At 43.5% G+C, this 26,264-nt stretch overlaps 1 protein-coding gene across 3 annotated transcripts; it reads left to right on the top strand.

Moving 5' to 3' along the window:
• The first annotated feature begins 631 nt into the window (after nucleotides 1–631).
• On the top strand, nucleotides 632–26,264 carry dipk2ab (divergent protein kinase domain 2Ab). Of its 3 annotated transcripts, none has more exons than XM_080306030.1 (4): nucleotides 632–831; nucleotides 7,317–8,206; nucleotides 20,080–20,383; nucleotides 23,807–26,264. In XM_080306030.1, exons 2-4 carry the CDS (start codon nucleotides 7,553–7,555, stop codon nucleotides 24,151–24,153), a joined length of 1,305 nt encoding a protein of 434 aa, XP_080162156.1. In that variant the 5' UTR covers nucleotides 632–831; nucleotides 7,317–7,552; the 3' UTR covers nucleotides 24,154–26,264. The 3 variants fall into 3 exon arrangements, with proteins under 3 accessions (XP_080162156.1, XP_080162154.1, XP_026035519.1); XM_080306028.1 differs by having other exon boundaries at nucleotides 632–1,027; XM_026179734.2 differs by having other exon boundaries at nucleotides 632–1,114.

Genomic DNA, 26,264 nt, shown 5'->3' with positions numbered 1-26,264 from the left:
ATAGCATAATTGCCTAAGTCATTTGACTAAGTCAATGACTTAGGCACTTATGCTATGAAGCTAACGATATGAAAGCGTGATTCTCAGCTGCTGCGATATTTGATCGTACTGTTTATCGTTCTTTATCAGTAAGTGAATCATTCATAGTCAGAAATTAACAGAGAATAAAATAAAATTAAGTGGTTTATGAATTAGTCTTTATTTTAGGCCACATTGACTGAGCACGACATCTTTTACTTGCAGTGTATTGTCTTTATTTTATTTTATTGTGCTCTTGTTGACTGAAAAAAATGAAAAAAGTATATCAATTAGACCTTGTATGAGTTTACTTTAACTATGCAGCCGTTTATATTAGCAGTATGGTTTTTTTACTTACCACCTCTAGCATCTTTCTTTCCTTCTCACATTAAACTAAACGGTACAACAATCTAAAATGAACATTAATTTCAGGTAATGTTACAAATTCTTTAAAAGGCTGGTGTTAGCCTAATTGGAGCGACATGAAAGGAAAAAAAATAGAAATTCTGGTAAAGTTTGCACTGGGGGCGGCATTCCAGACAAGACAATATTAGAATAATCGCTTAGCAACCGTGCCCGTAAACAGAGAACGGTTGTCGTAAAGAGTAAAGAGGCTGGTGTTGAAAAGAGTCGAAACAGAACCCATTGTGGTGTTGGAGAGGAGTGAGCAGCTGCCTGAGAGAACAAGAAAAGAGGCAATACCGTGACCGCGGACGGGACTCGCAACACGCGGACAGATATGGACGTTAATTCACCGCACGGACGCTGTTGTCCTTTGTAAAGAGGAGTCCGTCGTCCAGTCGGAAACATCCGGTAAACGAAGAGTTAAGGACTCGACAGCTCAACTGTTTATTTCAGCGGCTAGCAGGCTAGCTGGCTAGATACCTAAGAGCTAGAAATGGGAAGCCCGTTTGAGTGTGCTTGATAGAGATCTTCGTCGAGCTTTGAAGAAGCAGCTTTCGGCTGAGATACAATCGCCGGTGTTTTAAAGTCCCCTCTCGTCCGCCTCGTAAGTAGCCGCAACTTTGAAGAATGATATCAGCTGAGCGCTAACCATTTCACTACTACAAAGCCGGAGAGGGGGGAAAAGTCACAGGTTTGTTTCACAGTTGTTTCTTCTCTTTGCAGTCCGTGCTGCCTTTGAACTCTTTTTCTTTTTTGTTTTGTTTTTTATTTAAAGCGAGAGGAGGTAAATTGTGCATTGCAGAAGTCGCTCACACGTCTATTTTTGAGCAGTTCGATAAAGAAAAAAAAATCCATAAAAGCAATAAAAACTCAATGTTTTGATTTTTTTTTTTATATCAGTAAGAGGATGCATAACAGTTCGAGTGTCCGTCGTGTGACCTTAGATCAAGCAAAGATAATTAAAGCAAAAAAGGACAACAAACCTCATCGCTTTTTAAAAACAAACTCTTATCAGATGCCCACATCCACTGTGCGGTGACAAGAAGCATATTATTACCGCTATTACTGCTGGTGGTGTCATTTTAGTTGCAGCGGAACAGTCTAAGCATAGGTGGTTAGTATGTTTCCCTCTAATTACACGCTGTTTTTAATCTTTTCGTTATTTGCCTTGCATTAGAGACTATAGCAAGACTCCTATGCACAATTTGATGTTGAATCAAAAAAGGGGGGAAAAGCATAATGGGGGGAAAATGGATGAGAATGGATACACTGCAGAGTGAAGACAATGTGCTGCCCCTGAACTCTATTTGTATGCAGATCATACTAAATTACAGCAACAACGCTGGTGTCCAGGAGGTATCATGTTTGCCGGAGGCGCTATTAACGTTTTAGTATTTATTTAACAAAACATTGCTCCCCCCCGATTCTCACCCCTTAATTTCCCACTGTAGTTTCAAGCTATTTAAAACACTTCATCTCAACAGGTTTGCTTTGGATTCGCCTTCCTTTTGGCAAAAACACAACAGGTTGAGCCTGTTTCTTTTTCTCCATCAAGCCTAAAAGCACCTAAAATATAAGCTTAACTTTGAGAGGATTTAAAAAACGAATGAATAGATCTGACCATGAGATTTCTGTGGCATAGTAATAATTGCACTTTCTTTGAAAACTGCTGCCCTTGATTCCTTCAAAGGAAAAAAAAAAAAGATTAGCACAAGAGTTTTAGTGTTTGGTTCCACACAAAGCTCATAATAAGTCCTATGGAATTTCTCTTTACAGTCTAATGAATAGGACGGGCTGCTTAAAATTAATTTTTCTATATCGGGAGACTAATTGCGGAGGCTTTCTGCTAGGTTAGTTGACGAGGGAACTATGAAAATAGCCTGATACACTTAAGGCGTTCTGCTGGTGGTTGATTTGAATGTTTCTGAGTGCTCGGCAGGGGAACGTCTCATAATTGCAGCCTAAAAGCTCCCACAGCAGCAGTATATTTTTGTTTTTGACCTCCAGACATGCCAAATCAGTCTCAGATAAAGTAACTTGTAGAGCAGACGGAGAAACAGACAAAGGTGGGAGAACGAATGTCTTTAAGGTAATCGATTTCATTTCCTCCCCATCCAAATGCATTTCCCGATTGTTTAAACTGCAGCTCGCTTTGACAGCTTGTTTTAATCATTTCACTCGGCTGACATGTTTGCCTTGCAGTAGCATTAACATGGGATTCAGATTCATGCCAACTCCCCAAACTTTTCCAGAGAGATCGTGGGTTGTGCAACCGTGCAGCTGTTTAAATTAAACAGAAAAGGGAGAAGCTGTTTTCAGTTGGGGAATCCAGAGTAGGTCTTCGCAGTGTGTTCTTAACAACTGCGTCATTTTGGCGCAAAGCAGATACTATTGATATTCTCATTAAAACCCCTCTCGTGTTTGGTTTGGGCCAGAGATGAATGGACTAATGTTCATTGTGGGGATGCTGCTAATTGGTACTTATAATCCGAGGACTCAATTTTCCATTAGGCGTGCGAATGTTACTGTCATTTGTATCTATCCATCACTGTCTATGTGTTTGCTGTACTGAGGCAACCCGGCTGCGGCTGAATGTTTTTGTGATCAAACATTATTGACTCCCACGGTCGATAATCCTGGCAACAGTAGTTCCTCTCTCCAGCTAGAACCACACATTGCAAAGCAAGTGAGGTGGCGGTGGTGGCGGCAGCGGTGGTGGTGAGGGGCAGAGGTTACTTTTTTTTCCCCCCTCCAGCTTTGAGGATTCGGGGGTAATGCCAGCGGTCCTGCAGGTAGCTGCTCTCGCGTGTGTGTTTGTGTGCATCCATTCAGAGATGGAGAAGTGCTGCTCTGTATTCAAGTGATCTATTTCCAGTCATTTCAATCACAAGAGCAATAACTCAAAGCTTTTCTTTTCTTGCTGGCCGCTAGTTATACATCAGTTATCTTTTTTTTTTTTCTCTCTCTCTATTTTACCAACTTCTCCATTGTATTTCAGTCCTTTTCCCCACTTCCCACCATGCACTCTCTTTTGCATTTCCATTGGAATTAATCAAGCATGTTCTTGTGTGGCTTGACTTCATTATATCATAATGAAGTTTAGCCTCAGGTGCAGTCAAGAAAAGGGTTAGCTGGAGAGTAGCCTTGCCCTTGCACACCATTATCTGAAGCTGGTTCTTACACAATGAGCTTTAGGAAAGATTATTCAAGAAAGAAATTTCCTTTTCAATCCCCTCCTCTTTATCTGAGTTTTTCTTTTAAAATCTAAGTTTAATAAAAGTTGAAATATTAGAATATTACCATGTCATCTTCCTCTGTCTCAACCTTTGTCATTCTGTTTTAAGCCAACATGGGGCCTATTGCTTCATCTTGTGCCTTTTCAGTCCCAGTAATGAGCCATTTTGCGGCTCTTAACATCTGCCAAACTTGGAACATTTTGAATGCGGGACTCATCTTCCATGCATGAGGAGTCAGGCATCCTTTGATTTGCCCTCTTTTCTTTGCTTCTCTTTCGAAGCGCTCACCGCTATACTTTGTAGACTGAGTACGCTGAAAAACTTTCTTAGCCCACTTTTGGCAGCGGCCCTGTATCATGAGAAGTAATTTGGTGCTTATTCTAAACAGAGTTTTTTCCCCTCCTCTTGGTATTCTACATCCCTCCCATCTTTTGAAGAGGCACTGTGACGGTTGTCTGGTAGGAAAAGGGGGGGGGGGGGGGGTAATTTTAAACTGTTTTCTGTGGGCACAGTGAGGTTTGCCCCAAAGAAAACACTGCTTTAAATTTCAATGCCCTTCAATAAAAACATCTGGCTTTAATTTAGAACTTTAAGTGAACTTTGCCCTCAGCAAGAACCTGAGTAGGCAACCTTGCCATGGAGCCCTATGCAGTCTGCCTTTCTCTCTCACCACGTTCTCTTAAATAACTCCCATCATACCGCAATAGTCAGTGAGGGGAGTTAAATAAATGGTTTTGCAGGTGTAAAATTCACGAGGAAGCAGTCTAGTGGGGTAATTACCAGGGAAAGAGATCCCCGTCTTAAATTGCCATGTCATTCTCCCAATAAAGCTGAATGTTTTCATCTTATTCCCACTATTACTGTGCTTGTAGCAGCAGCAGCAGCAGGTTATAAAAAAACCTCAACTCCAGTAGCATTTCAAACTGCACCCGCTCATGCGCCATGCTAATCGTGGCACGCTATAAACCCATAGATGGCCGATTTGTGTGTTTCATTGACAATAATTTGAGTGTTAAAGTTGTCTTTCATTAAGAGGAAGAAAATGATCCTTTCGCATTGTGTGATTACTAACATAATGCAGGTAATGCTCCTTATGTAATTGTGGTCTAACGCTTTTTCTGGCAAGGAATACGAAGCGATGTATTCTCTTCATGCCGGCTGCCAGCTTGTGCTTCTCATTACTCGGCGCTGTCCAGGTCTTGTTCAGGGTTTGTTTAAGCTTGCCCCGGCTCTCTGTTTCTTTCTCTCACGGATGAAGAGGTGAAACACTTCTTGGCCTCGCTGAGGTTATGGTTCGTCCTCTCTGAGCCCTTAGCTCATCCTAGATAAATTTCATATCTGCTCCCAAGATCTTGCAGTCACGTCAGTGTCATGGCTGCCTGTGTCAGATGCTAAATGGCACTTGAATCGAGATTTTATAACAACGGGAAATTCAGTTTTCCCCTCAAGCAATCAGCTTTCTCTCACTCCCTGTAGTAAAAGGCACAGACATGCATCCTTTTGAATCCTTTTGTTTAAGACAGCCTAGTGTGGGCCTACTTTACTTATGTATTTATCCCCCCCCCTATTCAGAGAGCTAATTTCAAATGCTGTCTAGAAATAAATTGGAGGGGAAAAAAAAAACAGTTTCTGTTCTGCTTTTTTTTTTTTTTTTTTTTTTCTCTCCCCGCTTCTGAGTTATCTTGAGATGAGATAATGTGAGAATCAGTAGCTCTTGCAATATATTTACGAAGTGCTCTCTAGATGATTCTAGCCAAATATTGCCATCATTAAGGATGCACCATTTGTTAATTTGAGGCCAATGGTAAGTCTAATGTTTAAAATAACAATTTAGCCAAAGGCCACTCCAGATACAGATGTTTTGTCATTGTGTGTCTCTGTAGCTATACATTATCCCTTTTGTGCCAGGCAATGACGGCTTTCCTGCTTTTTATTTCACAAGAGTCCAGGTTCAATAATACGAGTTAATGAAAAGCTGAATAAGACACACAGTGAAAGTGGTCGATATTGTCGGATAAATCAGTGCATCTCCAACTTTCACTGTAATGTGTTGTAATAGATGAATTTTTAAAAAAAAAATGCCGCCATAGGACTTAAAATCATTGCATTTTAAGCTTGATTGAAAGGTTTTTACCCATGTAGAAAATGCAGGTGTAAAGTTTCTCAGTAACTCATTATCTCACTCTTTATTTATGTCAGAAAAAAAATCATATCCTTATTGCTGTGTTGAGTCACATTGTGCGTGGTGTGGCGAGAATGGGGGGGAAAAAATGCTCGAATAACATTTTTCTTTGCCTTTTAAAAACATGCAGTGTGGCACTCTGTAGTTCCCTATTTGGATATGGTCTATTTTTACATTAGGCAACTTGGCCTGATCAGCTCGAAGTATTTCCAGACAGAGGTGTGGGGTAAAAGCTTCTCCATTCGGCTCTTATTTGGCGTGCTGCAGGCCCACGTTTCTCACAGCCGCCGCTTTCTCTGTTGCTTTTAACCCGCATGTCCTACCTGAATCTCCGCCTCTTCGATCTAAAAGCAAGGGAACCCATCGACACACAAACTAATCACACTACTGTGCCTGCTCGTTAGCCATGCCCTCTCAAGTCAGCTGTCCTAATAGGCATGCCCTAATGAGCTCTAATTGAGGATGGCTAATTTGCATGGTCTGAGTCATTGTATTTCTTAAAGCGACTTAAAATACTTACTGCCTAAAAGCTGGATTGGGGTGGGGGGGTCTAACATGGTTTCATCGTGGACAGATTTTAGTGGGGCTTGTGGGGTTTTTCTAAGTGCTTTGTTCTCTCACTGTGATCCCAGATTTTTTTTTTCTTCTTCAGATAGGGCTTGCCATCCCCCTTCTTGGCTAAAATTAATAATCTCAGTAGAAATATTCAGATTCATTTTTCCCCCTCTCGACCAGAAACGTTATTTTAGCGACAGCAGCCATTTTCAAAGAAACCGCATCAAAGCGTGATTAAAACGAAGCAGGGCAGCTCTGATCAAAGGTTAAACTTTGCACGGTGTGACTCTCATCACAATGCAAACCGAGATTCCTCCATCTGAAGCAAGAGAAACAAAATCAAGATTCCTGAGCTTAGAAGTAACCGTTGAGGTATTCAGATGGCAAGTTATTCTGCAGTACATCTTAGAAAAAGTGATGGATATTTTTATTGGTGCAGAGGGAGGGCCCACTGAGGGACTCTTCCTCTGAATGCAGGACATTTTATTTTAATACTTGCGGACGATGTTTTACATTTCCCCTTAATTTGATCACTGACACTTTATTTTCCCTTTTTATTTATTTTTCTTATACTTTGAGTATACAAGAAATGATTTCCCAAAGAGAACGCACTCAAACAGGCACAGGCAGGTTTATTGCATTGGCTGTGGGCCATCTCATTTCTGCTCAAAAAGTAATGAAATCTCTCAAATGACCCAAGCAATTCAAATTTGTGCGACTATTTCATATTCCAGAGAAGCTGCATTTTGTTTTACAAGGTGGGATCACATGTAAGCATTTAGGGTGAGAAGGAAATTAAATCAACCTTTTTCCACTGTTACTTAAGGCAAGGCACTGGATTTTTGGTATTATAAGGTGTAGCTTTTATATTTTCCCTCATGTAATGATTTTTTTCCGTCTCTTTGTCTGTTTGATTTCAGAACTGCTCGCCCAAGTTTACATACAAACTGCAGAGAGAACATGACGCACTGGCCACTGCCAAAGTCTGGCACAGTGCAGCTGTGCCAACCTCGCCCCTGTCTGCCGCTTTAGAAGGTTCCCCTTTGCACCATGACGGAGAGGCATTGAGGTTAGCTCCCTGACGATCATCTCAATACCTCTCCTCCTCCTCCTCTTCCCCTGTCCCTCAACACCCCACTCCTGACCCATCCACATCATGCTGCGCTTCCTGCCTCTCAAACTTGGCCGCCTGTACCGCTGTCTAAAGCTCCTGTTGGTGGTGGGATTGTTTGTCATCTTGTTGATGAACACCCACAACCTGTTCGCGTCCTTCCAGAAGAATGAGCTCACGGACAGACGATTCATCAATCTCAACAAGTGTCCCGCCTGCTTTGGGACCAGCTGGTGCCGCAAGTTCATGAACGGCCAGGTTTCCTTTGAGACCTGGGGTCGCCTGCGGTTTCTAGACGTTTTCAATGTCAAGAATGTTTACTTCGCGCAGTACGGAGAGCCCAGGGAGGGCACTCGTCGCGTGGTGCTTAAACGGCTCGGCTCCAACCAGGAGTTGGCCGAGATAGACCAGAAAATCTGCAAGAGGGCCACAGGCAGGCCGCGATGTGACCTCATCCAGGCAATGTACAAGACTGAATTTGCCCGGATCAACGGCGATGTTCGACTGCTTACTCCAGATGTGGTAGAGGGCTGGTCAGACTTGGTGCACTGCCCCTCTCAGAGACTGCTGGACCGTGTGGTCCGCAGGTACGCCGAAACCAAGGACTCTGGCAGCTTCCTGCTAAAGAACCTCAAGGACACGGAAAGAATGCAGCTGCTCATGACGCTGGCATTTAACCCGGAACCACTCGTATTGCAGGTACTGTGTCTACATTTGAACTTCTTAAAATCTGCGTGTTTACAGGGTATAAAGCAGTCTTAGAGCTGATAGGGTTGTTGTTTTTTGTTTTGGTTTTAAATCATGCTCGGCAAATACACTCTTCGAGGAAAATGTTGCATCTGGATAAAGATGCACAGATCATCTGACAAAGAGGTCTTTGTCAGATGATCCGTGGCGGCAGCTGGTTTCAGAGCAGATGATAAAACGCGGCTCCTGGATTACTCCCGGAGATTCAGAAAATCAGTGCAACAGTGTGTTGGCCCACAAAGCCCCCACTAAATTACAGGGCGGGAATCCCTTTCCTTCCTCTTGCCTAGATCTGAGACAGGCTATCAAGTCCTCCCTAAACTCAGGGCTACTTCAAGGCTGCATGCCGGCTATTTGGAGCAAGAATATTCTTCTGCTTAGAATGGAGAAGGGTTTAAGAGCTGTGGGCTCTGAGAGGGGAAAAAGGCGATTTTTGGCTGGCGGCAGTGCTGCATATTTAACACCATATGTAGGGCAGTTTTAAATTATTCAAGGATGCATCTGTAAATGGTCCAAGTTGCTTTTAATTTTAATATAAGTCTATGTCCACTGGATTGTCATCATTTGTGTGTGACTGGAACGGAGCAGTCTCTGCAGGGCTGCTAAACTGTATCAGTGCCAGTATTCTTGATCCTTAATTCGTCCTGCGAAATATTTTTTAACTTGTTTTTCTGTGTGAATTTCAGTGTTGCTATAAGAAAAAACAGTTTTAAGAAATTTGTTTTACTTTATCTATGAATTCTTTTTTTAAAAGAAGATTTTGGGATATGTACTGTTTAGTTTTGATGAAAATGCAACAGGACGCTTCGTTGTCCGGTACAGGGAAGATTAGAACATTCTTGATTTTGACGCATTCTAACCAAACAAACGGTTCATCTTGCTGAAATGAAAAGGATGCTTTAAAAAAAAAAAAAAAAAAAAAAAGTTTAACGTCTAGCTTTGACACGAGGTCAGGAGAAAAATCCTGACCCACCTTTATTCAGTCATCCTGATGTCAAAGCAGGCGTATTCCTCTGCATCCGCATCCTTTTCACCCGCTGATTAACAGGCGGCCAATCAATTTCAATTTCTGTTTGGCATCGAGGGTCTCACGAGGGGACAGAACAACAATGGTCTTGGCCCGTGTAGACATTCAATAACTTGTTTTGACCTCCACCACTAGTCCCCCCCCCCCCCCCCCGCGCCTCACTGTCCCCCACATGTGTTACTGGACACCTCCAGGCATTTCAGAGGACAAAAGGCGGGATCAGCTTTTTAGTCTGGTCAATCTATAAAATCTGATTAGCTTTGTGCGGTCACTCAACCCTCCCCCTCGCTTCCTTTCTCCCCTATTCTCACAACATCCCTTTTTATTTATTTTTTTTTTCTTTCTATGGCTTCCTCCCCTACTTTTTCATCACACGTGTGCAGACAATTCCATCACTTCAGTTATATTTCAGTTCAGAGGCATAGGGAATCACCCCTCCCACCACCACCACCACGGCCTTAGTCTTATCTTGGACACATAGTTTAAGACATCACGCACAAACACATCATGCACTCACATTGTCCACAACTCCTTCCACTTCCCGCTCCGTGGAGACTTTACATGTTTACAAGGACTCATGAATTGTTGATCTCAGCCTGAACTTGTGACCTGTGGGTAAAAGAAGAAACCGTTGGGTCTCTGCTCGCTCAAGGCCGCAGGATAGCCGATGGCGCGCGCAGACTGCCGGGATAGATAACGCACAAAGAAATGTGCGAGACCTCTCAGAGACTCGCAGATCCTGAGTACTTTGACTGTTCGTCAGCATCACTAACCTCAAAAGATGAGAAAATTTGCTGTGAGACTGAAAGGGCCCTATGCACAAGGTTGGGCAGCAGCAGACCATAAAGAATTAATAGCGTCTATAGAGATTGAACAGAAGACGTGCTGTACTACAACACCTTGGTCTACCTATTTTTTTTTTTTTTTTTTTTTTCCCTTTATTTTTTGCTAGAGGTTTGAGCTGCTGTGTGGGGACAGGCTTTAACAGAAGATATAGAGGAATGTGGGCCGAGTTTTATGACTCGTTATTTAATCTAACCCGGGCCTTTTTTCAACTATTTATCACTGTCAGGTCATGAGTGACGCTTTATTTTGCCTGGTTGTAGTTAAACACCTCTCCAGTAGGTTGAATAAAGGAAACTCTCACTCATTTTATAATTCAACTTTGCTATATTTAGCGTAAATAATTTCCTTTTGTCATCAGCTAGCAGTGTTGTTGTATAGGGATCTTTTTTTTTTCCCTTTCTCTCTCCTATGGCTTTATACAGTTGAATAATGCGAATAACATTTCTGCTGTCTGCTCAGCGAGCTGCACTCTCTCTTAGAAAGGCTTCTGTTTCCAGTCTTTTGAAGCCACAGGCAGTAAATCGGCCCTGATTCACTATGAGAAACCAGACCTTCTTTGTCAGTGGGAAACAATCTGCTGTGTTGTTTTGGGTCTGGCCAACAATGTGTTTTCTGTGTTCTCGGTGTCTATGAGTGCACACTTGTGTGCTGCACGCACACACACCACCCCCACTTTTCTGTCACGTGGAAGACAATTTGGCTTTGGGGAATAAATATTTTTGGAAGACAAAAATGACGACAGCCAAACAAGGAAAAATCCTTGTGCAATGAGAGTCGTCTTATCCAGTTTCATCCGTTTTCCCCTCATTTCCTCTTAGCGGTGCAGTTTAAGTTACCCTGGAAAGGTTTCTCTTTTACTTTGATAAATCTGCTTGTTCAAGGGGTTGTCTCTTTGCCAAGCGGCGGAATTACATGATGCTGTTTAATTTTTACCTCTTATTCAACAATAACTCGGTTTGCATGAGAAGCGAGTAATTCATTTTCTCATTTCCATGGCTCGAATCTTACTTGCCATCCTTGCCGTCTCTCCTGCGGCTAGATGACTCACCGATTCATCAGGTGATGGTTGTGTTTGATGGAGTACATCTGGCCCAACCTTAAATTAGTACAATTTAGCCTAGTCCTCGCTTCCAAATCATTAAGCTTAGCGAGTTTGCCAGAAGCATGTGACTGTACTCGCACCCTTTTTGGTCCTCAGCCCTGTCTTGCTCAGTGGAGCTGAGAATAGGATGTGACAGGCCTGTGGGGTTAACTCAGTCAGTGGCGCTCTCATCTCCTCTAAACTCAAATCTGTGCACTCCCAGACACCCCACCTCTCAGCTCTCTCTGCCTCTTTTTCTATTACAGTCTCTCCCCACCTTTCGCAGATCCACCGACTCGTTCGACGCTCTGGCCCCACCTGACAAGGAGACACGCTCCTTTCACGTAACACTGTATTTTTTTTCCCCAAGAACTCTGACACTGATGCTAAATCAGGGGGAGAGATTACATGGATGACCTTATCTCCTGTTCTTCCTAACAGTTTTGACAGCAACATTTTAATGCAAATATGGAAGGAAACATTCACAGCTCTGAGCAAACACACCAGTAGCTTGTTTGAATCTCTAAAAAAATGGAGGGGGGGATGCATCTTTGGTATGCTGCTGATTAATGAAGCTCTGCATAATCCATTACAATGTTCCGTCACTTCAGGAAGCTAAGCCAGAATAAACAGTTTGTGTTTGGGGTTTTTCCTGGCACAACGTGAGGCAAATGTGGTACCTCAGCTGCGACCTGCACAACCTCGATTTATTTTTGTGTTGGTAACATAAATTTAAATCCCTCAGTTTAAATGACTATAACTGTAAATTTAAAACGGTGGTGTGGTTTTAAAACATGCTCCAAGAGTCTTGTTGGGGAGATTTCTTTTATTTTTTTGACTAATATGCACATAATTTTCCCATGTAACCTTATTTGTTGTACAGAAGCAATTATTTTTACAATTTGCTGTTGAAAAGAAATGAAATGAGGAATTTTTTTTGGAGACAATATTGAAGTTTATAGACAGGTTGTTGTGATGTTTCGTGCAAATATCAAGAAAAAAACAAGTAGAAAAACTGTTTTTTTAAAGATTTATGTGGATTGTAAAAAAAATTTCAGTTTATGCAGGGGGAAAAAATTTCCTTTTTGCAGCATATGCTTGCTCTGGCAAAGTATCGACAGAATTTAAGCCTTTATAATTTCCGTGCAGGAAAACCCTTATGGTCTGGTTTTCTGGGTCATCGTGCCTCTTCACAAAGAGGATCAAAACCTGTTTTGTTTTTAGTTTTATTTATTTCTTTTCATTTAATCACACGCTGCACGCTATCGCAGCTTAAGTGAGAGCCTTCTGTCTCAAAGGCTGGCTCAGTGACTGAGGTCGGCCAGTAAATAGTATTTAAGTTGGTAGTCTGTGATTAGTACCTTTGTTTTTGGGTCTTGGGGATTGTGACGCTCTTAGCACATAAGAGAGGAGGTTGTGTACGCCGCTTAACCCTCCTTCAACTGCTCCCAAACCCCCTTTCATTATTCTTATAGGCCTTTGTGTACAGACTGAATCCTGTTAGGATAAGACGGGGAGTTATCTGGGCTCGACTCCCCTCTTTTTGGCTGCCCTCGCTGGATGGAGGCCCTGGTGGAAAGGCGAGAAGAGAAGGAGGAGAGGAACCGAGGGTTTGTGTGACTGTGTGTGTGCGTGCACGTGGGTGTGTGTGTGTGTGTTGTACAAGCCAGAGCCTTGTGGTGTTTTCCTCTGTTTGAATGAGCCAGACTGCTTGTGTTACCATAATCCTTTCTCTCTTTCTTCCTCTCTCCAAACACACGTGCACACACACACAAGTACACACAGTCACACACACGCCTGACAGCTGTGTTTGGTTAGGTAAATGCCTGTGGCTAACCCCCCTCCCATCCCACCCACTAGCTTCTTTTTTAGATTTGTCCCTCAACACCCCCATCAAAGCTTCCTACTGTTACAGTGTGCACCCCAGCCTATCTTATGCCCTGCTCCTGAAGATACAGTTCTGCAGTGCAGGAGACAGTCATTCACAGCTCTCCCTGGACCCCTTAAGATGGCCAATATTGATCCGTAACAAGCAGCTCTTTACTATCCTCTGTCCCCTGGAGAGCCTGGGCCCTAATGTGAGCAAGAATATGCCTTTCAGCACATCAGTTTGCTTGCAGTAATAAAACTGCCCACTGCATTAAAGCAAAAGGCACTTGGTTCCTGTCAGAGAAATTATAAGAGGTTAGGGATATCTGTAGCATCTGTACAGTTTTGGCATTTCCACCCCTGCTAGTTCTAAAACTCTCTGCATTTTAACTGCTCACTGTATGTAAAGGGAAATGTTCACAGGCCCCTCTTTTAATGTTTGACTCTTTCTCTAGCATGTCGAATAAATGAATAAATATGTATATATATGTGTATTTGCTCTTTGTAGAGGGGAATTCTCTTCATGCATCCTCTGGTCTGTAGAGAGGTTGGAGTACAGGGGCAGTGACAGCAGTCTCCCTGCTCAGTATGCTTACATGGTTGCCCCTGAGATAATTGGCGCCTGCTCTGAAATATACAACCCTTGATGTAGGCCTCAAACCCACAGCCTTCAGGTCTGAGGCCAAACTGTGTGGGCGGCAATACCACCTAGACTGAGTGAACACTGCTGCCTATGACTTAATACATTCCTCATCTTCCAGCGGAGGGGATTTATGGGGTGACTCCATGTGCAGTGGCTCAGGTTCAGGTCGGCAAAGGGTTTCAGCTATCAGTAAGCGGCGGAGTGTGTACTAGCAACCCCGAGCTGTGCCGTCCTGTGCACTCATTCCTCATCCTGCTCTCATTCTCTCTGCAGAGCAAAGACCTGCAGAACTCAAAGAGCCAGCTAACCCATTTCTATCAAGACTTGAAGTACCTCACTGAATCATGTGCATAGTCTTTCGATGTCTTGGTTTTGTTTTCTCATATGAGCCGAGTGTCTTTTTTGATCTCCCACTTGGCACAAGCAGTCCTTTCAGTTTTTATACATGCAAAGATTTCTGATATTCATAAGGCTGTTCACACGCTTGTCTAGATGGACATTAATTGACTTTTAAATGAAAAATAAAGGCTGTCATAGCATGTATAATAAGATATTAAACCAGTAATATGAACATCGTCCATTGTCAGATGAAGCCATGGGAAAGGAGTACTCAAACATAAAGAAGGAAATTACCAAACCCTACCTGTAATATATTGGCCTAGTTTTCAGTGTTTCCTGCAGAACTGCATGGTATTTCTGGTGGTATCAAGACAGTGGCCCTCCCATGATTTCAAATCCACCACTTTTGATTGCAGCTGGCGACATGTAGAGCTAGTGGCACTAGCTCTACATGTCGCACTCCCAACCCCTTACCTTAACTCAGTCACCGGCCTCAGTTCAAGAAAGTGTGGTTAGTCTGTTTGACTGCAGAATAAGACAAGAGACAAGTGATTGAGATCAAGGACTGCTCGACAGTAGCAAAATAACAGTGAGGGCACTAGAAAAACCTATCACATTTTTTCAGACAGAATAAAAAACAAAAAAAAACAAATTCCAACTATACTTGGGTGGTCACAGCAAGTATAGTCTTATGAGTGGGGAAACAAAGACTTGTGTGATGCATTAAACCCAATCAGAGATTAGTTGTCTTTGTTATCCTTCACAAAGGTATCACTTTTTGGCCATCTGTCCAAGGAACAGCCAGATCAGCATGTTTTCCAAAGCCTCTTTTATAAGGGTTCTGAATGGTGGAGTTGTACACCAGTGGATGTGGATGTTCCCCAAGACTGCTGCCAGTGGTACGCGCTGTAACTTTGCAGCCTTTGAACCATACGCCTGGATAAAGAAAGAGGTCAGGCTTATTCTAAATTCAGAGATCTACACAGTTGGCTTGTCTCAACCAGCAGACATGTATGCACTCCTCAGTGTGGTGCCGTGACTCGGCATTTCCTGGATCCGATGTCTGGAACATGTGGGATCATTGCCCTGTATCGCAGGTTTAGGGGCGGAACAAAGGGAGAGAGGGAGGGGAAACTAGGTTAGCAGGAAATGCAGCAGCGGGAGACGTGCGACACGGAAAAGAAGTTGCACCATGTGTGCTAGGATGAGGCTGGTTCCCCTGTGGTGTCTGAGCTCTCACTGCAGACTGACTGGATTTTAAACATAAATGGCCAGCAAAATGCCAGACGGGGTTCGCCAAACATCCTCCAGACACACAAGGTCAACAGGAGAGCTGCACAGAAAAGCAATAGGTTTTTTTTTTTTCTTTCTTTTTTCCCCAGGTCCAGCTTGGCAGCTCCTGCCTTTCAAGCCTTGCAAAACAGATGTGGCTCCTTCTTAACACTAATCCCCCCTGATAAACAGACTGAATAATGTTCATTTTGTTATACTGAGGTTCAAAGTTATTTTTTTCTGTCTCTTTCGTTTTATCTGACTGATTGTGTCTATCCGCCACGTGTCATCAACTTTACAGTTTGATCCCAGGACTCTTTACGAGTCTTGTCCTGGCTTGTTTGTTCCAAAGAGGCGAGGTTTTGTTAAAGACAGAAAATGTCGAGAATTTACGCCACGCCCGGCTTAGGGCTTTAACAAGCTGCACACTTTGGTTGCAACTACTAATTTCCTTTACGCAGAAAGTAGCTGTGGTTGCAAAGATGAAGGCAACTGCTTCCTTTTAAACTCAACTCTGCGTCCAACGTGTGTGTGTGTGTGTGCGCGTGTTTGATGGTCCAGTGTTCTCTGCGAGCCAGCCAAGGCAATATCTTGGGAGCCACTCATGTTTACTCGGCCCTTGAATAGAGGTTGTTATCAGCCCTGGTCACGTTGCGTATTCTCATTCACATGCACTCGGATGGCGTTTCACGTAGACACACTCACACGCACACCCAAACAAGGAGCCTCTTTTTGAACGCTTTCTCTCACACGCACGCCCACGCCCTCCCCAAGTGGCCCTGTAGAAGGGCATGCCTTTGTCAGCAGATGTCAGGACGCAGGTGTGTGTTCCTGTGCCTCTCGCTCCATTCGTTTCATCCTCTTCTCCAGAGGCTGCCCATTTGTCTGTGGCCCTGTTACATTTCAGCCCAATCCAATCTACCCCCGAGAGAACGCCAGTGTGTCTGTATTACAAGGGAGGGGGTGGAAAGCACAACAACCCCCCCCCCAGTCACTGCTACGGTGGCGAATTGGCACAACCTTAAAGATTAGATTAGTCAGACTTGGGCCTAGAAGTCACTATGAGGTCGTCTTTAATGAGAAGAGTCTGTTTTCCACCCTTGCTTTCATTGTCTCCCGAGCCCAGCTCATTATTTCTGTGACATGGCAAAAAATTTTGCAGGGGAGGAAGGGGGGGTGGGAAAGCATTGGGCTCCATGTTTTACAAGTTCAAGGTTTTGCTAAGCAGGAAATAAAAGGTTCTTATCCAGTGAAGGGAACAAGAAGTGATAAGACTTTAAAAAGCAGTAAAAGTTGCTGGGATGTGTCATTGGCAGTTTTGCACCCTCAGCATTTTTAAATAGCATAACATGATTGGGTGACGACTGGTAAAATTCACTACCTTTGCAGTAACCACACACACACACACACACACACACACACACACACACACACACACACACACACACACACACACACACACACACACACACACACACACACACACCAGAGTACCTCCCAGATCTGCTCAGAGATAGTGCAGTGGATGTAATATTAGGCTGGGCTTTCCAATTTATCCCCCCCTCCCCACTCAACGCCTCATTGCAGACGTTAATGACTTCTGCAGAGTAACCGTTTAAAGAGCGCTAAGGGAGAATGATTGGTGGGACACGTAGAGTATTTATCAAGCCTTGCAATAGGCGAGTTTGAATCCAAAGCTCAGGTGCCCACTCTCGTGTGCCTGCCCACGCTGTTCGGTAGTTCTCACTTTCAGACTTATTGTGTATAAAATTTAAATACAGGAAGCTCATAAAAATGGCACCGAGGTAATTGACGCAGCGCAGCGAGCCTTCTAGCACCGCGAACGAGCAACATCTATGTTAAGAACCACGAACGAGGACCAGACAGACATGAAGGCGTTCTAATAACAGCCGTTGACAGTATATGAAAGTAGCCGTAGGGCATTCATCCTTCTCCTCCCTCCCATCAGCCATCCCCCCCATCTGCTGTCGCTCTACTTTTTCCTCCTATTCAGGGCTGTAACCTGACAACAAAGAGAGAGATGTGTTTAGCAGGCAGGTCTTTGCTGGTTTATTCCTCCTGTCTACTGGAGCGTAGAAGTGAAAGACACTCTGTTTGTCTCTTCTGTTTGCTGTCTCCATCGTATTCTCTTCTTTTCTCCGCTCTCTGGCTCTCAGGCTGGCCCCGCAACCCCACATCTCACCATCCACCCTGCAGGCGTGAGAGAAGAGGTTGATGCTTGGCAAAGGAGGTTTTAGTCATAATGTTGGACAGGGCAAGTTTTGTCATTGTGACAGAGAGCCGCTTAGGTTTGCAGCAACATAAAGGCTTGAATTTGGGTCAAAGGGAGGCGAGCCTAAGAAGGATATACCCCCTAACTGATCAAGCTTCAACTTAATCTTTATATACCACCCTCAGAAATTAGAAAGCCATTTTAGATATTTAGCCTATTAAATCTCTAATCCTAATTCTCTTAGCCCAGTGGCTAATGGCATCTCAGTAGCCTGGGATTGTCTCCCCTCCAGCCAGTATTTGGGAGTGCAGTCAGCCCACCATTATCATTCATTTCTGAGCATGTGATGGACTTCCTTTAATTTCTCTTCTTGTCGAGTTTGCTGTATCTAAAAGTCTAGACAAAGGTTATTGAAGCACAGGCTTTTGGAGAAGTTTGGGTGAGTCACTGCCAAGTCTAGTGATGATGAGCACAGACAGACAAGGCAGCAAGAAGCAAGTAGTGCTTCATGGACAGACTGTTGTCTGGCCCACGATTGATCGGGTCACCTCAGGGAAATGGGTTCGACCTACACCGCATGCAACTTATCATTGTCCTTCAGTCAAGCTTGTGGCTCTTTCTTAAAACTGATGGGAACAAGAGATACACCTAAGGTATAGATTTACGCCACTTAACAGACTGATAGGCTGGAAAAAGTTTGCTGCTGCCTGGATTCGTCACATTGAGTCATCGCTGCTTTACTTGACTTTGTTGGGCTTAGAATTGCCTTGACTTCATTGCATCATGCACAGCATAGTTTGCAGAGTGTTCAAAATAAAACACCCCAAAAATAGTCAGTGGCACACAAGCAAAGCTGCAAATCGCACCATAGTCATCACCTGAATGCCTTTTGGGTTCCAGATCACTTGCATCCTCCCAGTGCCACAGTCTCCATGTGGCAGGAGTCCAGCTGCTGTCTTTGAGATAGCAGCTGCGTGGTGTGCGGGAGGAGGAGGATGGAGGGGGTTAAAATGTATGTCTTTAAATAATTTGTATTTCATTAAAGTTTAAAGAGTTGGGGCAGCCATGCATATTTAACCTCTTACCCTCATGACAGAAATTGAAAGCTGGTAAAGTATTGAATTACCTCGAGTGTAAAGTGAGATGCAACACTGATAGTAGTTCACACCTTACCTGCAGTGTCACGATGTGTTCCCTGCCTTATCGCAGGTGCGATTGGGTTTCAGAAAGGGAGGGCGACCGAGGCTGCTGTGAAAGACAAGTGCTCCCAATTCTCAGTCTGTGTCCATGTGGCGGCTGCCTGCCAAAAACTGCAACCCAGGAGAGATTTGTTACTTAGGAAATGCAGGCAATCATTAGGCTAGCATATGGACGGGTGTTTATTATAAAAGATGGAGTCCTATGGCAGCGGGTTTATAGGGTGGAGGGCGTACCGCTTGCAGCAATACCCATGTGTCTGCGGGGGAAAAAAAACGAAACAAAAGAAAAACAGGCTTTCATTCTATTATTTTCTCTTAATTTGTCTGACCATTGTGGCAGCCTGCGACAAAGAAATGGGCCCCAGAGAAAAGAAATGGATGCAGGGAAAGTGTGAGACATGAGAGCTCATGGAGGGAGATCGAAGCGGTAATGAGACTTAGAGATTCGAGTCCCCCAGCAGCCTGCAACATTTGCCAGATACAGCCGCTTCATGCCTATCTCATTTAAGTTTCACGTACGTTTGTACAACTGTCCACAGTTGTGTATGTGTTTGCCTGTACCAATGTGACCACTTGATTAGGCAATTGCAGATGATAGGTCACACATGCATATCTGACCCCAGCAGAGGCAAATAAATCCAAGAGAGATTAGGCTCTAGTGCGCTAGTACCGCCTTCATCTGGTGGTATTACCTTATTATTAATCAGTTTAACCTATAATACACAGCGATTTCTTGTCAGCATGCCCAAGCTGCATTAACTCAGTTAGTCGACATCACACAGCAGTTTAAATCGCCCCACAGCTGCATCACAACACATAAGGCTTTCCTGCTAACTGCTGTTACCACAAATCATCTCCTATCAGTTCTCTGGAACCACTGAATATAGCGGCGTACATCAACTCATAGCTGTAGGGCTTTAACACAAACTGGCTTTTGCTTTTATTAAATTTAATCCGTTATACCCACGTGATCCTTGGCAGATTTTCAGCTATTGTGCTTAGAATTGTGTATAAAACATCACCTCAGGCTGCACACAGAATCTTTGTGTTTGCTTTTTGGGATTTTTGTTTCATCTGTCCGTGTTAAAGAAGCCGATTCGTGTGCAAGTTAAACAAATATTTTCTGAATATTTGAAGGTTCTTCCAATTCATGTGTTAACCTTTGCTGTTCAGAGCCACTGTTATTGTTTTGTTTTTGGGTTCTTTTTTTCTGTCAGCCAACTACATTACACAGCCTGACTTCTTTTATCTGTTTTTTTTTTTTTCTTTTTTTTTAAATAAACTGTCTTCCACGCTCATCTGTTTCTCCTTCCCAGAGCTTTCCGTCAGATGAAGGGTGGCCGTTCGCCAAGTACCTGGGAGCATGTGGGCGCGTGGTAGCTGTCAACTACGTAGGTGAGGATCTGTGGAGCTTCTACAATGCGCCGTGGGAGAAGAGGGTAGACTTGGCACGCCAGCTGATGGACATTGCCGAGCAGCTTACCAACAATGACTTTGAGTTCGCCCTCTACCTGCTCGATGTCAGCTTTGACAACTTTGCGGTCGGCCCACGTGACGGAAAGGTCATCATTGTCGACGCCGAGAACGTTCTTGTGGCCGACAAAAGGCTCATCAAGCAGAGTGAGTGGCACTGCCAATAAATTTCCACACATTCACTTTGTGTGTATGTGTACACAGACATGTACATCCATAAGTCTGTGAGTAATGCCTCAGTCTGTCCCTACAGTTTCCATGACAATAAGTCATTGTTCGTGAACATGTATGCATTGACGCCTTTAAATACAACCACTTCATAAAGAACTGCTGCTCATCTTTACAGGGTGTTTACAGGGTGTTATTTACATTTACATTTACATTTTTAAACGCTGTCCACAGTTTGTATTTTCTAGAAAACACTGCATTTGATGTCAGAACTATACCCGCAAACTGTAGCTTATGAGGAAGTGATGAAGGTTTGAGGAAAGGCCTCAAGGGACACGCATGCTCGAAGCCTCCTCTCTTCTAAGAATATACACTCCTCCAGCACCCCTTCTGCCTCTAACGCGCACGTCCCCATCAAAGCTAAGATCGTTCGGATAACGAGCCATCTCCGCTGCCCTAGTTTTTTTTTTTTTTTTTTTTTTTTTTTGCCTCTCAGAATAAACCTCATAACAAGGACAGAGATAGTTATACATCACACGCTCAGTGCTGCGGTTTCCTACAATTCTGTCCCCCTTCTAGGGGCCACTACAGAGAGAGGCAAGGCCACCTAGTAAGGCTCTTAGATTTGTCCCTTCCTGCAGAAATCCTATTAAAGTGATAAACTGTTGTGTCGCTGGGTGTTGAGATTCCACCATTATGCCCTGTGACAGATATGAGCGTGTGTGTGTGTGTGTGTGTGTGTGTGTGTGTGCATGCACTTTTTTAGCTGTAGGCGAAAGTATTGTGATGAATTTATCCTGAGATAAAGTGCCATTTTGCCAAATTACAAGATCTGACACCAGAAAACTGCAAATTGATGTACAACATGGGAAAGTACTCCAACATGCCCTGGAGTTTTTGCCCCTTGAGTTTTTCCCTCATTTGGTGCGCGATAATACGATATGTCAATGCACCACACTAAAGTGTGTATATTTGCCTTGGTGCCAAAACCTGCAATTTTCCGCCCTGTCACAAGTAGTCCTTTTTGCAAGCCCTAAAGCACAATCCAGGTTGAGACTCCCTTGGTCTGGCCGACACATTTAGAGGTTGACATCTCAAGCTGCTTACCCTGGCTATTCAGAGTTTAAGCCCCAAGTTTATTTTCTTCTTGCATGTTTGCGCGCCTGAATCTCTTTGTGTGCGTGCCAAGTGCCGGGGCGCAGCAGGACGAAGAGGGACGACAGCGATAATGAGTATTACGAGGTCAGTGCCATGTGTTGGACAGCGCTAGGAAATAGCCACGGTAACTTCCCAAGGCCCGACAAACAGAATTCAATCCCTACAATTAGAGCCTGAGATTGAAAGCGAGCTAAGGAGTGTGATGCGAATCTCATCAGTCTAAACTAAGGCCAATTGATTTGCAAATCAAACACGCAGAAAGCCGTGTGCTGTTCCACCCTCTCATTAGGGGCATCCATATTGATGTGATGGGTTTCGGCGAGATAAAACGCATGCTATGTTGAAGTTGTGCTGTGCGCTGTGTTTGCACAGTCCAGTGGTGCGAAAGGAGCCATTCCCCATCATTGAGTTTATAGCATTTGAGGATGTTTTCACCCCTAGTGGCTTTTGGAAACACATGCTGTATAATGTAACGCACACTTCACTCACTCTCTCTTTCTCCCTGACGCCCGCTGGCTAACACAAACACACACACACATGCAGCAGCACACACACACCGCCGTTCTCATTCTCTTACATTCAATAATGCACTCTAACACAGGCATACATTGTTAAAACCGGCTCGTACTCTTGAATGCCACTAGTAAGGCCGCGCTAACAAGCATTTCAGGCCCAATGTCCCCTCTCAGTGCAGCCCAGTGAAGCCAGAGGTGTGAGGAGAATGTATACAAGTCAAGCCTGAGCTCCTTAACATGGAAGGTACCAGATATGCAGGAGACAAGTGAGGCTAGGCAGCCTACCTCATGTGCTGCTCTCCACTCATTTGAATTGGAAATTATTTAGTTTGTGTTGGAAATCTTCTAGCTTTGTTACACTCGAGCTTGCAGGAGGAGAGAACTGAAGGCATTGAGGTGCAAGTAAATAGACCTCGTAGTTCTTTTTAGCCTTTAGTTGAGTCTCAAAGTACTTTATTTTTTTTTCTTCTTCTTTCTTTGCTGTGCTCATCTTTGTCCTTGAGAACAAACCTATTGCTCTCTTCTTCTTTTTAGGTGTGTGTGTGTGTGGGTAAAAGAACAGGACATTCTCCTGATGCCATCTGTCAATCAGTGCTGAGGTGTGATGCATGGCCAGCTCCAAAACATTAATTGCTTTCACCTCACCTTGCTGCTTTGGCGTGTACGTCTTTATATGTATGCGCCTGCTTGCGGTATATGCATACGCAGGCATATCCATCTTCATCACCCACACTGATTGAGGTTGATGTGCCCCTCCTCTTTGGGGGGCCATGGAGGCCCCTTGCTAACAGGGCAGAGTTGGATGTTTGATTGAGTTGTACTGATGAGCCAGAGGAGAAGTGCATTACATCGCTGATAGACTGATTATGTGTTTGCATCCTCTGGGTCCAAACCCCACCCCCTCCCCACCATGCTATTGATCTGGCTTTTAATGCACAAACCAATAGCTCTCTCGTCATTCCAGGTTATTTTCTTGGCCCCCTTCTTTCCCAGCACAATCTTCTAAAGGGGGAAAAAAAGCAATGTGAAATGAGCTGGAGAAAGAATTTTATTTGCTCAATAAATCTGGAAAGTGGTTCATTTCTGTCAAATGAAACTGTAGATGAGTTGTTTGCCTCTGGGCTTTGAAAATAGTATTTCGCATTAGGGCCTGTGGGGTGTCAAAAGTGGCACCTTGGTCTTGTCAGCTTCTGCTGAGGCTGATTTCATGGGTAATAATTTGCACAAACTAAAAAAAATAAATATTCTTCACGGTCAGATGCGGTGGAACAGTTGACTGTAATTACCAAAGTTTCAAGTTTAGTTTTTCTCTTTAGTTTCGAAAAAACAGTTTGCTGAAAGAGAAATGCTCTTACTACACCAGGAAAGAATTCATCTAAAACTGCCTGCCTAGATCTGAGGGAGCTCTTTAGCAGAATACCCCGAATGCAAAGATTGAACCATTTTTGCGTGACTTACCCAACAACCCCTCCAGGTTTCATGTTTGTGTATCACTCTCAATAAAGGTGTAAATGCTAAAAGATTAAAAATGCTCTTGATTTTATAGCTCCAGGAGTTTCTTAAAGGTTTGCAAGGCCCACATAACCCAGCCTCACTTCATTACATTCACCTGGGGAAAAACAAAGCTTATGATCCACTAGATGCTTTTTTTAAATCTGTTTTAACTAAATGCTGTTATTACGTTTTCATAGCAGCGGATTCATTTACCTGTGTATCTGTTCTCTTGCAGACAAGCCGGAAAACTACGACGTGTGGTACGAGAGCCGGTTTGAGGAGTGTGACCGGGAGGCCTGTCTGTCTTTCTCCAAGGACTCTCTTTGTTCCAGGGTCACTGTGGACCACAACTACTATGCCATATGTCAAAACCTGCTGTCACGGTATGCTACATGGCGGGGCACCACTGGAGGTCTCCTCCACGACCCGCCTGCCCACATAGCCAAAGATGGACAACTCAAGGCTCTGTTGGACGAGTGCACCAAACCCAAAAAACGTTACGGCCGCTTTCAGGCAGCAAAGGACCTGCGCGAATACCTCACACAGCTAGCTGCCGCTTCCTCCTCTGCCATGGCCAGGTAATGAATGGAGTCGGCGTTAGCCTGACGCAATGAGAGACTGAATTCTGTATTTTTGGCTCTGGACTCTTGAGATCCTGGTTCTTGTTCATGATGTCATTTGTTCTCCTTTATGCTTTGGAGCTGGAAGGTGTTAGCTCTTGCATCAGGAAGGGTAAGAATCAAACTTCAAAGCTGATTTCTCAAAGCTGTAGCTTTTACCTTACTTTGCTCCTGTGTAAAAGAGGAATGTGGCGCTATAAAATTCTGGTTAGAACCAGGATGGAGAGGGAATTGAGGTAAATTCTCCCCACCCAGGGTGGGCTGCCATCTCTGGGGGATGGGAAGATGAGAAAGGGCTCTGGTAAACGCATCCTTCACTGGACACAGGCTTACACAAACCAGAGCGTCCAAGTGGCCGCGGCAACATGACATAGCCCCGACCACGTCGATCCTCCTGCCATTCCTCAGTCCATCCGAACTGTTGTGTTTGATCGTAACACTAATTTCTCTTGTTTAAATTTGCTGTTCTTTTCAAAACTGAATCCAAGTTTAAGTTTTTCTTTTATTTTTTTCCTTCCTTTTTTTGCTGTGCCATGGCTTTGCCCCCCTCTGTAGCATTGCTGCAGAGAAGGTGGAAGTAGCATGAATCTGCCGTCTGGCAACAGAAAAGGCCAGGCTGCATCAAGTTTAGAGGATAAACAGAAAGTTTGGAGTTTTCATTTTCATGCAGGACGAAAGGAAAACCCTTGATGTCTGTAGAAGTATAATTCCCTGCTATTCCAAACAATCACCTGATCTCAAAGTTATAGAATTGATGCAATCATCCTGGACTGTCCACCCCCCCCCCCCCCCCCCCCCAAATCTTTCCCTTTTAATGGGGCCAGTGAGCTTGAGACAGCTGTTTTTAGGAAAAAGAAGATACAAATTGGACATTGGTGGGTCTCTTGATGCAGATTTGCCTATACCAAAGAGGCTAGTTGTAAAATTAGGAATTCTAAGCAGTACAGAGTTATATTTTTGGTTCCCCACCAGAGCTGTCCAGAAAAACTTTAATGTGTACACACATCTTATGTGAGCTGTCAGGCCTGCATACTGATTCTCCTCTCCTAAGAACCAAAACTCTAGGCAGATCTAAGGCATAAATTAGCCATATTAAATGTCACAAAACCCCCTCTGCTTTGTTAGCATCTTGATAGGATAAATCTTTTTTTCCCAAAGTTGATAAAAGTGAATAGTAGTGGCCTCTTCTTTCAGATTCTGTTTTTTTTTTTTTTTTTTTTTTTTTTTTTTTTAAATATCTGTAATTATAAATGAATTCTTCTGTGCTATGCTCCCACTAATGTTGACTTCAGTAAGCTCCATCTAGCCAACGGTACAAAAAGCAATGAAGATAACCAAATTACTTCTTTGCTCCAGAAATGGCTTCTGACCTGCACTTTTTGAATCCCAGAAATGTCTGCTGAATATTTAAACACTCGGCACCACTTAGAGGTTGGGTTGATTTTACACTTGGTGGGCCAACAAATTAAAGCGTAATGAGTGTAGGATCAGCTGGTAATGCATTGTGAGAGATCTTTCTTTAAAAAACGAAAACAAAAAAAAAATCAAATAAACCCGTCTCTGGCTCCATATGTTTTATATGTCAACTGTTTTGATGTTGTGAATCAGATGCCCAGTGGAGTGTTGTGTAGCAGTCAACAGACAGGCGAATAATCAAAAGTGAGCCACTCCACCTGTGGGGAAAGGAGAAAGCACAGCAGTTTTTGTTTGTTTTTGTTTGTTTATTTTTTGGCCTTCTCTGAGACCTGGAGAGCTGATGTGACCTTTTGCCAGTTTGGAAAAGCAATAAAGACAAGTTTGGCTAATGGATTTTTGTTTCTGAACCCCCTTCTCTTTTGTTGTGTCAGCTGTATTTCTGTTTCCCCGAGTCTGGAGGATGGTCAACTTGGAAGGATTTGTTCATGCGTAACTAACTGTCCTCTTTTTGTACTGTAATATATTTTTTCTTTTGAGTATTATATCAGCATTGTCTGATTTTTCCTGTGCCTTTCATTCAAAAGTTGTATTTACAACTTTTAGTGGGTTTAAATATTAAAATAAATGAAGATCTATATATAGATATATACACACTTA

Source organism: Astatotilapia calliptera, chromosome 9, assembly GCF_964374335.1.
Source record: "Astatotilapia calliptera chromosome 9, fAstCal68.1, whole genome shotgun sequence".
NCBI classification, from domain to species: Eukaryota; Metazoa; Chordata; class Actinopteri; order Cichliformes; family Cichlidae; genus Astatotilapia; species Astatotilapia calliptera.
This window is presented reverse-complemented; position numbering and strand designations above follow the sequence as displayed.